General features: G+C 37.8%; 1 protein-coding gene across 2 annotated transcripts in view; it reads right to left on the reverse strand.

Moving 5' to 3' along the window:
- LOC133531298 (proclotting enzyme-like) overlaps positions 1-4,516 on the reverse strand; it is a 40,682-nt gene extending 36,166 nt beyond the window's left edge. Inside the window, exon 1 of one of the 2 annotated variants that reach the window (XM_061869441.1) lies at positions 4,118-4,516. In XM_061869441.1, the coding sequence (XP_061725425.1) occupies positions 4,118-4,160 (43 nt within the window). In that variant the 5' untranslated portion in view covers positions 4,161-4,516. The remainder of the gene's footprint in view (positions 1-4,117) is intronic. The other variant, XM_061869455.1, reaches the window with a different exon arrangement.
- Between the last annotated feature and the right edge of the window lie 11,871 nt (positions 4,517-16,387).

The following is a 16,387-nucleotide window of genomic DNA, read 5'->3' on the forward strand; positions in this document are numbered from 1 at the left end:
CTGTAAAATATAAGCGTAATCTAATTATATGTCCTACAAAATTCCTCTGAATTAACTCAACGGAAACTCAAATACATTTTTTTATCGCATTAAAAATATTAATATTGATGTGAGAAGGACGGATTCATTAAAGAGATTAATATCAAGTCAAAATAGTATAAGTACACATATTACGTAAATATGATCACACTTCCTTTAGCTGCTAATCAATGCCCCCCTTCTCCCCCCCCCTCCCTTCGTAATTTTTTGTGCTTTGTAGATTTCTAAACAAATTGACCCTTTTTCATTGCTCTGAAGTATGCGCATGCGTCTGATTAGACAGCACAATGTGCTTCACTCTCTAACGTAAACATGATCGCTTCCCGCAAGAAAGGCTGGTTCAACGGCCGTCGCGACAACATAAATTAGAGCGAGGTGATGCGTGCGCGCATGTACACTCACACAAGGTTATGGTGATTCACTTCCAATAAAATAAGGTTCTCACTTTTCAAGTTCTCAAAAATTCTAAATTTAAATTGTTTTTTAAAGGAAACGTCGGTTCAACGGCCGTTGCACGAGATGTCGATAATCAGCGGGATGCGTCGGTGCGTGTGTGTATGACGTGTACACTTGCCTTAAGGGTCTTTATTTTTAGTGACGGTGGCTCATGAGCGCATGGCAAACCATAGTTTCATATGGGCGTCAATACAGTTGAGAAAAAAAATATCCTCACTAACTGTAATTGTAACCTTTGGTAAGAAGATATGTACATCATTAGGTACATCGCCTTTTCTTACATAACTCGATCCTAAATAGTAATCACAGTTAAACAATTTACCCTATTGCATACGTAAGTGGAATCCCAAGCGTTGCGAGGCTTTCAAGGCATGAGGCTTACAAAATCTATGCTACCATATTTTTATTAATATTAACTGCAAAACATTACAAATAAACGCTTTAAAATGTTTTATTAAAAATCATCACTTAAAAGTCAATTCCCCAGCCAGCATGACTACTCGTAACATGAGAAACAACTCGAAATTTTCCATCAAATTATTACTTTGCCACTTTTGTATATGAAATGCAAGTTTCTCGTTAGTTTTTGAAGTATAAACAGACCCTTTACGACATTATTAACTAACACAAACGGGTCTTAATCGCGTATTAAGTTTTAAATTTACCTCCGACGTTTCGAGGACGGCGTTGTCCCCGTGGTCTTGGAGAAGACTGGCTAAAGTTGACATCAACATCTAGCTGCGCCCTTTACGACCCTTTACGAGCTTTATGAAAAAAATACAAAAAGTTTGTCCGCTTATGTATTACCAACATTGCAAGCGAGTGTACCAGTGATGAATGTAACTTTTTCTGATAGTTGGTACTATGTTACCTAATAATGCGTAACATAGTTTAATGCCTATGAGTTACGTAGATTTTTCATTGGTTTAGATAAAATAGTATAAACAGGTAGTATTTTTTTTTATTACGAAAAGGTAAGCATTGGACCACAATCTCACCTGATGGAAAGTGCCGATGCAGTCTAGGATGGAACATGCTTACCTAAAAGATATCTATTCACTCTCGATTTAAAAAGATCCAAGTTATAGTGGCCTCGGAATAGATTTGCATGAAGTGAATTCCACTCCTTAGCCGTTCGCATGATGAAGCTGGATGCGTAGCGTTTAGTGCGAATCAGTGGTAAAGTAACGACGTAAGGGTGAAACGCAAGTCCGCGTCTAGTCCCACGGTGGCAGAACGGAGATAATAATAATAAAATAATTATTTTAAATAAGTGTAATAATTATTATATGATAATTTTATTATAAAGGCTGAGTTCGGACTGTACCTCAACTTTTTTTTCTTTTTTTTTTTCACTTGTCGTACGTCAGACCGTCAACATCTCCAGCATCTCCTGAGGATGCCTCGTAGAGAGGTGAAAACGTGTCGAGTTTTGTACTGTTGTTGGTGGTTTGTTATATTTAATTGTGTATCCGCGGATTAGTAAAGTAATATTTTTTGTTTTAATTAGTATGGATTTCCGCAAATTAACGCCTGATTCTATTCATTATTTTATTTATACTTTATTGCATATAAAATATTAAGTAAGTACACATTACAAAGGTTGTAATCAAGCTGTAACGTTAGGGGTTGGTAGAGCACGGTATAAGGGTACCTTTCGACCAGAGATGTGCTATGCTGCGCTATGCAATGTTTTCATACATTTGAAACGTAGCTGTAGCTGGTGCTGCGTTTCAAATGTATCAAAACATAGCAAGCACAGTACATCTCTGGTCGAAAGGCGCCCTAAAGCCTGAAGTCTGGCATTGTATTAAAAAAAATCGTGTAATTTATAAATAAATTAGTTATTTATTTGTTTGTTCGATCTTTATAGTACAATACATTATAGTACAAATGGTGAACTTAATGCCACGAGGCATTCTCTGCCACTCAATCAATGGGCTTAACCGGAAAAATTAAGAAGGTGCAGGATTCCTGTAACCAGGTTTCGATAAAGATGATACAGGAAATATTGCAATATTACAAAATTGCAATATTACAATATTGTAAACGTATCCAAACTGTAACGGATAAAAATGCAGATTTTTCGTCGTAAATAAAATACTTGACAGTAAAAATAGAAAAAATAAATGTGGAGAACGAAATGTAATTCGATTCGATTCGATTCTACGCCAATTGGAAACAATGCGAGCCCACATGTAAATGCCGGGAATTCGATTGAATATATGAATAGGAACGGTTCCCTTGATATCTTGGCGCTGAGCATATACGTAAAACAAATATAGTTCTTAATTTGATCAATACACTAACTTCAAGAATGAAGGAGGTAATTTTTTAGAGGGATGTTCTAATTTTTACATGTGTATCTTAAGGCTCAGTAGGTAAGTGTTCTGCGTGCTCGGGACTTGGATATCTGCATGGTTTTAAAATTATTTTTTGTGTGTGGTACTAATAAAACTCGTGCATCCGAGATACTGAAATTTGTCAACTCCGCGATAAACGGTGACTCCAACATGAAGACTGTCACGCTTGATCGAGGAGTTAGTGGCCGAACCCAATATCATCGGCGAAACAAAATGCCACAGACTTCGCTGGTTCGGCCATTTACGGAGGCACGAATGGATGATTTCTACGCCATTATGAGAAAACGCACAGCATCTCAGATGCACCGATTGAGGAACAGCTCCAACAGTTTTCTAACCGAAATTGGCGAGAGGCTTGATAATCCCTTTTGTAAGTGTTGGGCCTCAATGCATGTCCCAATCTACCGGATGGATAAATGAGGTATAATATTTTTTATGAATTCATTTAATCTAATTGTAAATAATGTATGTACTTAAATATAAATTGTTTTGTCAATACTAACATAGTGATAAGTAATAGTGTACCTAACATATGGATCTTTGATGTCCGAAATAAAGTCTTAATAATAATTTAAAAAATTTTTACTGAGGATGGATGAGGATCGGGGTGTTAAGAGAGCTTATTTGGGACGACCGACTGGTCGCCGTCTAGTGGGTCGGCCCAGATACCGCTGGAGCGACAGTGTACAGGCGGATCTGTGTCAACTCAAAGCCGATATCTGGCAGGAAGTGGTACAGGATCGGGACAGGTGGCGTTCTCTTGTTTTGGAGGCCAAGACCCCCTTTGGATCACTGCGCCACAATAGTTAGTTAGTTACTAATAAAAAAAGTAATGGCTGAATTCCCACAAAAATAAATTTATGACGCACTTGTAGAAGCAATTTTCATATATTTAGCTTTTGTGCATAAATTGTTACAATTTTTTTAAGTGCATTTTAGACCTATGTTCGTGACTTTTTCTATCTAGCTGTCACTCAAAAAATCAGGATTCAAATCTTCGGAGTTCCTAGAGCCAAATTAAAAATTTCTTTAAACTTATTCAAATACTTATTGAAACTTATTCATTTGTGGTTTTTTTATGTATTAAAAAAACCACAAACACGAACTAATAACGTGTATAAATCTGCTTATTAATATTATTTAATAATTAACGCTACTTTATATAAAGCTGCTGAAAAACGTAATGAAGTAATTATATTTAATTACACGTGTTATTATAAAACCATCGACCATAAAATTACGTAAAATAACAAACTCACCGATGACAGTAAGACACTGCGTTCCAAAACCGATTTCCGTCATGTCTGCTCAGACCGTAACGTTGCGTCACAGCACTTTCACCACAACATACTATAACACCCACAATTATGAAACGCTACACTCCACTTAAAGGTTGAATGCTATTTAAAAATAAAAACCTTTTTAAAAAGTTGACTGTCTATGGTTTTTGGCGGGAGATTTTGACATTTAACTTTTTTAAATACGTGTGGCGCGCTCACTTTCGTGGGCTGTTGTGAGCGTGCGTCGTTCAGCCAAATGCTTTTACTTTCCTGAGCCAGTGGGGATTACGGATTTGGCGTAAGAGCTCCTTTGAGATCTGCTATTAGGATCGACGATCCGCACTGCCCGCGTAGCCAACATGTCAACCGTTAACGCTCCGTAACACTCCGTAACGAACGAAACGCTGTCACTGTCCCACTATAATGGAAGAGTGATAGAGAGAGATACGATACGGCTAACGATTGGCAATTTAAAAGGCAGAGAAAGAGTTACGATCCGTACGTTTAAAATAACATAGGTTTTTGCAATTAGGCGATAATGACATAAAGTGCGCAAGCATATAGTATATATCCTTAAACTACGTCCACAAGAGAGGTATGGGCATTGCGAATGTCATCTCGCTTTGTGTGGTAGGGCACAGCACAGCGCATGTCATTCCAGTTCTAGAGCAGAGCCCAACTGGGGAAGTACCTCCACCTTACAGAAAACCGCAGCCAAATAACACTAGACCCTACTCATAGTGTTGTGTTCCTGCCGGTAAGTAAGGTTGCCAGAGCTCAACGAGGGGTGGGAGGGGGTTAGGGTCGGCAACGCGCATGTAACTCCTCTGGAGTTGCAGGCGTACATAGGCTACGGAGACTGCTTACCATCAGGTGGGCCGTATGCTTGTTTGCCACCGACGTAGTATTAAAAAAAAAAAACCAAAAGCGCTGGTGGCTTAGCGGTAAGAGCATGCGACTTGCAATCCGGAGGTCGCGGGTTCAAACCATCAGCTCGTACAAATGAGAAAAAAAATTAACATAATGGCGACTCCGTGGATTCTAAAACCACGGCGAGCATCCAAAAGTCCCAAGCCTAGTTATATCATTGACTGTAAGTTCATTCCCATTACTGCATTCTTTCAAAACGACTCCATCATCCCATACGGATAACTTAAGTAACTTTTTAGGGTTCCGTAGCCAAATGGCAAAAAACGGAACCCTTATGGATTCGTCATGTCTGTCTGTCTGTCAGTCCGTATGTCACAGCCACTTTTTTCCGAAACTATATGAACTATACTGTTGAAACTTGGTAAGTAGATGTATTCTGTGAACCGCATTAAGATTTTCACACAAAAATAGAAAAAGAAAACAATACATTTTAGGGGTTCCCCACTCAAAGTCAATTTTTTTTCATTAAACCCATATGTGTGGGGTATCTATGGATAGGTCTTCAAAAATGATATTGAAGTTTCTAATATCATTTTTTTTAAACTGAATAGCTTCCGCGAGAGACATTTCCATAGAGGTAAAATGTGTGCCCCCCTCCCCCCCTGGAACTTCCAAAATAAGAGAATGATAAAACTAAAAAAAATATATGATGTCCATTACCATGCAAACTTCCACCGAAAATTTTCTCTTAGTAACCTAGTAAGTAGTTTTTTTAATACGTCATAAATGGTACGGAACCCTTCATGGGCGAGTCTGACTCGCACTTGGCAGGTTTTTTTAATGACATGTTTAGATCACTGGTTCACCCCGCAGTAGGTACCAAGTGAACGCGCCATCATCTATCACAAATTAATGTTTGTACTCTGCAAAGCCTTAGGGCTTGTGCACAAATCACGCGAGGTTCGATAGGGGGGAAAGGGAGTCACGAAAAACTCACCAGAGATCACGTTCGGGGATTTATAAGAAAACCTCACGTGTATTTTTCTATGGTGAACGAAACTAAGGAAAAATATCTACCACATACTTTTTCTCGGTTTTGTTAAACATAAATCTTCACTTGGCACTTCAAAATAGCGAGTCTAGACAAGATTTACTGTGTACAATACTATTCATCTTAAAATTAGGTCGAACGAAAAAATCTAAAAAATACACGTGAGGTTATGTGGGGGAAGGGGGGGGGGCAAATATCACCAAGGGGGAGCTGGGGGGTCAAAATTAGCCGAAAAAACCTCGCGTGATATGTGCACAAACCCTTACTTGGTCAGAGGACACGTTAAACTTATGAAATCTTTACCTCCGGGTAAGCTGCCCGTAGTTTTGTAACGTTTTCGAGAAACGGACATTTTGTGCAACACAGCTGTGGGATTTTACATCTTGAGTTATAGCTACAGACTCGTTATATTTTCCCTGAACCTTGACATCTATATTTTTGGAAATTTGATGTGGGCGGTGGACTCATCGTTATAATTGAGGCTTTCTGGAAGTAAATAAGTGCGGGTTATTATTATTAATGTAGGTATGGATGCAATACGTCCAACACGAGTTAAAACAAACCCAAACATATTTATTATTTTTACAAGCTTTTATTTATCCCAACCAGGCCTAGTTTACCCTCTGGGTTGGAAGGTCAGATGGCAGTCGCTTTCGTAAAAACTAGTGCCTACGCCAAATCTTAGGATTAGTTGTCAAGCGGACCCCAGGCTCCCATGAGCCGTGGCAATATGCCGGGACAACGCGAGGAAGAAGAAGACAAGCTTTTATTTAACTTGCCCTGTTAGTATGTATGGGACAAATCTTGTAAGTTAAATTTGACCCACTTCCCGGTTTCGGATGAAGCTGAAAATTTGCATACATAATTGAAGTCGGGTGACAATCCAATATTATGGTACCATCAAGCTGACCTGATGATGGAGACAGGAGGTAGCCATAGGAACTCTTGTGATAAAACAATCGTCTCGATGAGTATTAGTTTCCTGTGGAAAAAAAAATACAGTCAGCGATAAAAGCTTGTACCAAAAATGACATTTTTGCCAAAAGCTTATTATATTACTTTTAGGATGGTGGATTTGCCTTTCAGAACCCCTAGTGTAAATTTATTCGATAGCGTGACGTGACGTACGCGTTTACATTAAGACTCATTTTGTATGGGATTTAGAAACAGCGCGCCAAGCGGGACGTTATGGAAATTCAAAATAACATATATAACATAGGTACTGGTTAAAATAAAATTAATAAGATTACGTAATAACTTCGCAGCCAGTACTTATAAAACGTTTTCCGGCCCGTCGACTGTAATGGTTGAATTATGATTTCGTATTAAACTGTAATTGCGAACTCATGTATGGGCTCCTAACTGAACTATAATATTCATAAGCAAACGCTGTAGTCAACTATAATGAAATTGACCAATCACGTGGCGCCGCGGTCCAGTGAAAAAGACACCAACGCGCTACTACTATTATTACATGACATGAGTAATTTTCATATATATTGCACGCGTTGATGTCTTTTGTACTACTGAGATACTTACCTAATTTTCTTTCAATTATTTAGGTTTTATAGAAGAAAAGTATTATTTTAGATGACTCGTAAAAAACGTATTGTATACAATAGTGATATAAGTAATCAAGCTTTTCAAAAGCTATCTATTATACAACGATTGTATAATCGTATTTTATACAATCGTGATATTAGAGAGCTTTTCAGTCGAGTACCATGTTTTGGCAACGAAGCTTGCTGAGTTGCCAAAGTGAGGTACGAGATTGAAAACCTCGTACTTACCCAATATCTATACACTACATTCTCCCACTTTGTACTAATTATACAATTACCAGACATAGAAGTTTTTGTGGCAAAATAAAGTGATTGCGAAAATCAATTATCGACATGTCTATTATCGATGTTACCTTAGCGTTATAGATATTTTTAACATTGTATAAAATTCAATTCAATTCAATTTATTTCCTTTTAGTACATTTTTAACTTTACAGTATATAATTCGTAAGAGTAGGAAATGATTCCTCCGTACTAGTAAGAACTGTATGACGGCAGGATGCACCACCTCTCCCAGAACACACTTAATCTATCTAAGTCTAGACGACACAATATACACAGTCAGTATCTCCGCAGTACTAGTTATATATATTTATATGAAGATAAAGAGAATATAGTATATATACATATACAGGTTGCAAATTCAACAAATGGTATGGGAAATTCAAATAAGTGTTTATATATGCGCGCGTGCGCGTGCGCTTGTGCGTGTTCGTGTGCGTGTGCGTGTGCGTGTGCGTGTGTGTGTGTGTGTGTGTGTGTGTGTGTGTGTGTGTGTGTGTGTGTGTGTGTGTGTGTGTGTGTGTGTGTGTGTGCTACTAAGATGGCTACCTCGAAATACACAACTCGTTCGATACCTTCTTCGATACACCCATTGATAGTTTTCTTATTTTTTGACACTGTATTCTACAGTTTACGTTTTTATTTTCAAATACTTAATATATGCAATAAAAAAATTATGGTTGGATTTGTAACTGATTTGCATTCTTGAAATTTCCCGGTAAATTACAGCAAGTAGAATTCACATATTTTAATTATTTATCTATGACTGACTTATCCATGTTATTATTTGTCGATGTTTCATTTTCTAAAGCACTCGTTTTTGCCACAAAAACTTCTATGTCAGACAATTACATAAATAAACCTGCAAAATTAATATTTTCGCTAAGCATCGTCAGAAAAGTAAAATTTGCACTAACGTCACGCCTCCTTCAATGTTTGCAACACAATCACGTTTTACCCGCAAAACGCCTGATTTTTTTATGCGAGCAATACTGCTATTCAGCACCTTACAATCTTTTGTGCAGGCGTCGAAATATGAATACGATATCACACGATATGAAAGGTTGAAGAGGAACGAGGCAGGCAATATGAGTGAAGTACCGATTTACATTTTTATTCAAATTGCTTCGGTATTTACTTGCTTTCGATCTTAATATAAAAGGCGTGGAGGGTATCTCAAGTACTGTTTGCTGCCAACTCTGTTTTTAAATGCCATCTTTATTGAATGCGGTTAACCGTTGAAAAGTATTCGGAATGGAAAGGTCAAGTTTGTTTTCGCGCTTTTAGCGATTTTTAGGGTAAAAAACAAAGCTTGCCCTTGTTTAATAGAATTTCATTTCATTTAAAGAAATATTTCGCAGCAAGATCATTTTGTAGAACTTACCAATTTTTTTTACCTATAGTAACCTACCCAATTACGGACAAATTAAGAACAAATTTCGACGCCACGATAGAAATTGAAGTAACTTGTAAGAACACATTTCTGTTAATTTTTTTCACTCGACTCCAAAAATCATATTTCAGCATTTCAATTTCAGTTTTAGGTGGTTAATCTCTTGCCTTTAGCCCGGCAGAGGCAAGGCAACTCAATTTGCCGCCGGCGCCGCCTGACGGCGACACGTGGCAACTTTTTGTAATTGAACACGGCTGCCGCGTGCTGAACTAGGGGGATATAAGTGACAAACTGAAGCGGTTTTTCATAATTAGACAGATTAATTCAACTCTGTTTTCTGTTTGTTTTCTGTTTAGTTTGTGTTGTGTTTTTTTCTGTTGGTAATCCTAAATAAATAATAGTATTTTATGCAACAGTTGTATAAGAAGGGTCAAAAAAGGCGAGTGGCGTGAGTTACAATGTGAGCCGGAGCCGAAGGCGTAGGCGAACATTGTAAAGGAATACGCCAGGAGCATTTTTTGACCTACTTATACAACGTTGCATACAAAAAAATTCCTACGAGTCAACAAAAATAAATCTTAATTTAGGCAAACAAAGCAAAAGTATATAGCCAAGACGCGCGAGCATACCTTGTTACGCGCCCGGCCCGCCCCGGGCCGCGGCCGGCCGGTCAGCGACACGTTCTCGTAACTCATGAGGCCCTGGTACTTGCTCCTTGCTAAATTAAATTTTTGGACAGTTTTTTCTCGATTTTGGCCACCGTAGCCTACGGAGACTAACAAGCAAAGCTAAGCGGTCTTCGTTTTCTATGGAGAAGAGATAACTTTCAGTACTACTCTTCGTAGTCTATGGGTGTTGCTATATTACGGGTGTCACATGCGTGTGACTTATGGAGTGATTGTTTTTACTATGCAACCAAATGAATATTTTGTAAGTTCGCAGCAATGCACTTAGTTTAAAACTGTATTCGTTTTGATTTTGTTAGGTTGGTAGCCATTAATCGCAGTAACGTTATAGCGATTAAAAGCACAAGAGCTGTTATGAGGAATAGACAATATGCTCTTATATTCGTGTTAATGAATGCATAAATGACAGATAACAGTAGAGGAGTAGGAAAATATAATAAAATAAACTCAGTGCTCAATACATTTTTGACATAGAAAAACAGAGTAGTACTGAAAGTTATCTCTTCTCCTTAAAAATACCCCGTCCGCAGCTTCGATTTCTCGCTATAAAATAGTGGTGATTGTTTAACAAAAAGTTTTGAAATAAAAAAAAGCCTCTTGCGCGTCATTACTGTTACTTACCTACCTACTATATCCACGGTTACTACGACCTAATCAATGTTTGCCGAACGTTAATCATTAAAAGGCGGTGTGGCGTGGTGACGAATTCGACACAAACTCGCCCGGGGTACGGCGCAAAAAACAGTCGCAAGCGGAGATAACTTTTTTAAAAATAGAATATTACACAGATTAACTAAGCCCCACAGTAAGCTCTTTAAGCTTTTAATGTGTATATATATATATATATATATATATATATATATATATATATATATATATATATATATATATATATACTACATACATAGAAAACACCCAAAACTCAGGAACAAATATCCGTGCTCATCACACAATAATAAATGGCCTTACCGGGATCTGAACCCACAAATATCGGCTTCATAGGCAGGGTCACTATCCACAAGGCCAGAACGGTCGTCTACTAGCGACAAAGTCCACACCCCGCTCTCGCCGTATCGGACGGTTTGCGGTTCAATTTGTGATGGTTAATTTTCAATATGGTCAATTCTAATTAACGTTCGGCCAACACTACCTTGTTGTAGTGTTCACGTAAAATTGCACCGGAATAATATATGTTGTGTTCTCTTCTCGCGCTTTTATTAATTACTTAATTATAATCATTATGTATTGTCCGTTTAGTTCAAATTTCAAAACACAAAATGACATAAATACAATTTTTATGAAATTTTAGAAAAATTTAAGATAAGTGTAGACCCATGACAGATCTTTTAGATACAATACGTACGTTTATTTCACGTATTTGATGGGAGTGGATATGCGAGAGCGGGGTGTGGACTTTGTCGCTAGTAGACGACCGTTCTGGCCTAGTGGATAGTGACCCTGCCTATGAAGCCATTAGTTCTGGGTTCAGATCCCGGTAAGGCCATTTCTTATTGTGTGATGAGCAATTGAGCACATTTGTAGTATACATATATATATACCGGGTGTTTCCTGTAACACGAGCAAATAATTAAACGATATATTGGACTCTTAAAACGATATAACTTTTGGCTAACAACTTTAAAAATTATGAAATCTTTAGATTTTACCTTTTTCATACAAATTTAATATTATTTTCAATGTACGCTGATATCGGTGTGTTAGACGTTGCTTGTCATGCTTAAAAACGTAAGAAAATTCACAATACATTGCGTCTTAGAATTAACTTCAATGTGTAATATAAATTAAAACATAATGTGATGTGGGGCGTCAAGGGGCAATAAGCTATTTTTAAAAGTTGCTGAACAAATGTTGGTGACTTTGAAGAGTACAGCGTACAGTTTAATTTATTGCTCCTGTTACAGGAAACACCCGGTATATTAAAAGCTTAAAGAGCTTACTGTGGAGCTTAGTCAATCTGTGTAATATTCTATTTAAAAAAAAGTTATCTCCGCTTGCGACTGTTTTTTGCGCCGTACCCCGGGCGAGTTTGTGTCGAACTCGTCACCACGCCACACCGCCTTTTACATACCGTGCTACACAGAGGACTTTATAGTATACACACACTGTATAGTGCATCTGATAACATTTTACATTTGTATGTTAACGGAAAACAGGAAAATTCACCACAGAGAGCGAGACTCCAACTCATCTTTTGGAACATCTGTCCTGCATCTGTCCAACTGGTTCATCAACGAAGCTACAGTCGTTTTTTCGTTGTTAGTGCGCTTGATTTAGAAATATCATAAGTACAAACTTCGTCCTTATTCGGATACATAATTTCACTGTAAATCGACTTCAGAGTTTCAGACTCTGTTAAAGTGAAATTAACAGCGCCATCTATCTGACCCTTTTCATACTTTATTGAACTATCGGCTTATCGATAATCGCCATTATAGCCATCCACTAAGGGTACGTAGTTCTACAGGCAGTCCATAGGTGGCGCTGTAATCAAGTTTCATTAATTTAAGCCAACTGATGTGCTCATCTCACTCTCCCAATATATTTCATAAGAAGCACACGTTTGTCTCCGACCTCAAGATCACGTGCCAACAGACTCCTTTAAAATGTACAAAATAACCAAGGGTTTTCTTTTACCTACCTTTACGTTCCGTTGTTCTTTATGATTCTCGTGATAATTTGCCTGGAAGAAAAAATGCGTTTTTCACGACCTAAATTACGTAATGAAGGGTTAAATAATCACCCTCATATTTTTAAGTCGTTTAATAAATGTCTCTTGTCACTGTCATCCGAAAATTGCAACTTTTTTAATTAGTAGGTACTGTAACGAGGAATCCAATTCACATTTAAAAACTTATTCCGGTTTTAATCCTATTTTGATAAGACTGAAGATTTCTAACTTAAAAAAATAAAAAATTACGCTGATTGGCGCATGAAGCGAAAGTGGATCAAACACATTCTAGAAAAAGGTCACTTCTGTGGACAATACTATAAAAAAACCGGACAAGTGCGAGTCGGACTCGCCCACCGAGGGTTCCGTACTTTTTAATATTTGTTTTTATAGCGGCAACAGAAATACATCATCTGTGAAAATTTCAACTGTCTAACTATCACGGTTCATGAGATACAGCCTGGTACAGACGGACAGACAGGCGGACGGACAGCGGAGTCTTAGTATTAGGGTTCCGTTTTACCCTTTGGGTACGGAACGCTAATAAACGATCCTGTATATATATAGAGAGTCAGACCAAGCTAAGTTCGCAGCGATTTTGATAGCCCAGCCTATGCAAGTGTTAAGTACAGGTTTGATTCTATCCTGTTTTTCTTATTGCAGTCACAAGTACTGAAACATGTACCCCGCTTGAAAGAGTGCAGCGTAAAAATTAGTTCTTTAGATTCGCTTAACTATGCGATGTCTACAGGAAAGACGCGAACGAGTTTATCATACTATAAAATGTGTATGTACACCGTGTTTTTTGATTTCCGTTAATTTAAAGGGTGCATTCCTGAGCTTAAATTAAGTAACTTTCTCAAAGACACCGTTATTCTAATCAACTCCATTTCGGAGATAATCGATAATTAATTTGTATTTTATAAGGCCCTTACGAGCGTGTACACTTGCCTTAGGACCTGTTTACATAATGATTAGTAGTACGAGTTAATACATTTGCTGCTAAACGTAAGTACTATCTCGGACGATCGATGTTCGAAATGACACTGATATGACACAGTTTTCAATTGTTTGGTTGAGTTAAATGTAATACCCGAGTTACAACAACCAAGGTTTATGCAACATTTAATTACTTTTTTTTTAATTCAATTTTTTTTTTCAAATTACCTATGCCATTTAGTTTCCTTAAGCGTACTTACTCATGCCCCGAAGTTAATGGAATTAAAAAAAACTTTTTAACAAAAAATATAACCGACTTCAGAAATTACCAAATGCGCCATACATGTACCTATAACATTTGAAGAGTTCCCTCGATTTCTCCAAGATCCCATCATCAGACTCCGACTTGGTGCCAACGGGACCATCTCGGGTTGTACCCGTTCGATTAAAAAAAAATTTGAAATCGGTTCACTGTTCTCGGAGATATCGAGTACGCATACATACAAAAAAAAATCCTCCTCCTTTTTTGAAGGTGGTTAAAAAAACACGGCGAATAACCCGTGTCACGCGTGACGTCGGAGGATCGACAAGATCGTATCAAAACCTAACAAATTTTGAAATTGGAATCTGCCTTCTCTGACACCGATTACAGGATTATTAAAGCGATTAGGAAGTTTTGAGTGATTAAATGCCTTTCTGAGAAAATGTAGAAATAACTAGGTTAATAGATTACTGAGGCTTCCGTTTTAAAGCTAAAGAGTTGTTGAAAAGTTTTAATTTTGATACAGGGCCAAGATGAGAGAAGTCAGTACCCCTAGTGTAAATTTAGTCGATAGCGAAACGTGACGTACGCGTTTGCGTTAAGTCTCATTTTGTATGGGTTTTTAAACAGCGCGCCAAGCGGAACGTTTTGGAAAGTCAAAAATCTCATACAAAATGACACTTAACGCAAACGCGTACGTCACGTTTCGCTGTCGAAAATATTTACACTAGGGATACTGATGAGACCTTGAAACTTAGCAACGAAAGTAAAGTATCTAACACTTCCGTTATTAGGTAGGTAAGTAATTAAATAGTACATTGTGCAACGAGGGGGGTAAGTGAAATTTTGGATACGAGGGTGGTAATTCCCGACAGCCGCCGGCTGGAGGGAATTAAAGACCCGAGTTTGCAATATTCGTACCTCCGGAGTTACATACAATGTTTTTCATCATACTTGCGAAGAAAAAACTAAATTTTAAACGAAATAATTCTTAAATACGGTGACATATCAAACATTCGTCCGCCATTTTGTATTTTCTTGACAGGTTAGGTATCGAAGGCACAGACCTATTCGGCATTCAGCCACGATTGAAGATTATGTAAAAATATTTTACAGTACATATGGGGCTACTTTATAGCACTAGTGCGAGAAGTAGCATATTACGTTACTGTGTCGAACATTAGTGTAGAACAGTACATTACGATACATGTGCGAATAGGTAATTCGCAACTCGTGTCGATTTAAAACACTCCCTTCGGTCGTGTTTTAATTTATCGCCACTCGTTTCGAATTTCCTATTTTTCGCACTTGTATCGTAATGTACTATTAAACGGCTGTAATTTTTAACATAAACAAAAATGTTAAATTATGAGCGTCATTATTTTTAAAAGTAAACTTACATGGTTCGTATGAATTAGTGACAGAATTAAAAGAAAAAGCTATAACTCCCTAGAGAGTTGTAGCTTATTTTTCACAATCCATAACTCCCGGGGGAACAATATAGGCCTTTACCCTTCAGTACACCTGCATGAAATAAGATCTTTTTCGACCAAGTGTGATTGAATTTTTTTTAACTGTAGTTATGTAAACTAACATTCGTTTTAAGATTTATTAACTGTGTATGGGCTCTGTCTGAAGTGTATTTATTTATTTATTATACTCGTAATATATTTTTTTTAATACTACGTCGGTGGCAAACAATCATACGGCCCGCCTGGTGGTAAGCAGTCTCCGTAGCCTATGGACGCCTGCAATTCCAGAGGATTAACATGCGCGTTGCCGACCCTAACACTCCGCACCCTCGTTGAGCTCTGGCAACCATACTCACCGGCAGGAACACAACACTGTGAGTAGGGTCAAGTGTTATATGTCTAGATATTTTCAGTAGCACGATTTATGATACAGGATGACATTTACAAGTCCTGACACAAATTGGTTGCAAGCGGCAAACTCACAGGAAATTCGATTTATTCTCTTTCCGCGCTCGAAGCCACTTAATGGTCTCAATGCTCTAAATGCCACGGGTCACGTTCTGAAAGATATAAAATATATCGTGTACCTGCGATAATAACTTGCCTATACAGCAGCACCAAACGACGCGTATATATTATACACATCTACGTAACAGATAGGAACACCGATACTCCGTGCTGTGGCCATATAATCAATGCGCCACTAGCATCAATAAGTTGAGGTAGGGGAAGTGCGCTATGCCGTCTAAGTGCGCCTATATTACTAGTATTCTACAACACTCTTAGAGTCTAAGTGTTGTAGAATACTAGTAATATTAGTAGTATATAAGCAGTTTTCGATATATTCAAGGTAGGCGCACTTAGACGGCATGGCGCACTTCCCCTACCTCACCTTATACCAGGGGCTCATTTCTCGAACGGTATAAGACTAATATTATTAGGCCACGAACTGTCGACTAAATGGCTAGTTACTTGTTAAATCTTAACGCTTATGGTGGTAACTTCAATTTGATTTTGTTTAAGAGAAACATTTTCATTTTAAA

The sequence above is a fragment of the Cydia pomonella genome, chromosome 2 (genome assembly GCF_033807575.1).
Source record: "Cydia pomonella isolate Wapato2018A chromosome 2, ilCydPomo1, whole genome shotgun sequence".
NCBI classification, from domain to species: domain Eukaryota; kingdom Metazoa; phylum Arthropoda; class Insecta; order Lepidoptera; family Tortricidae; genus Cydia; species Cydia pomonella.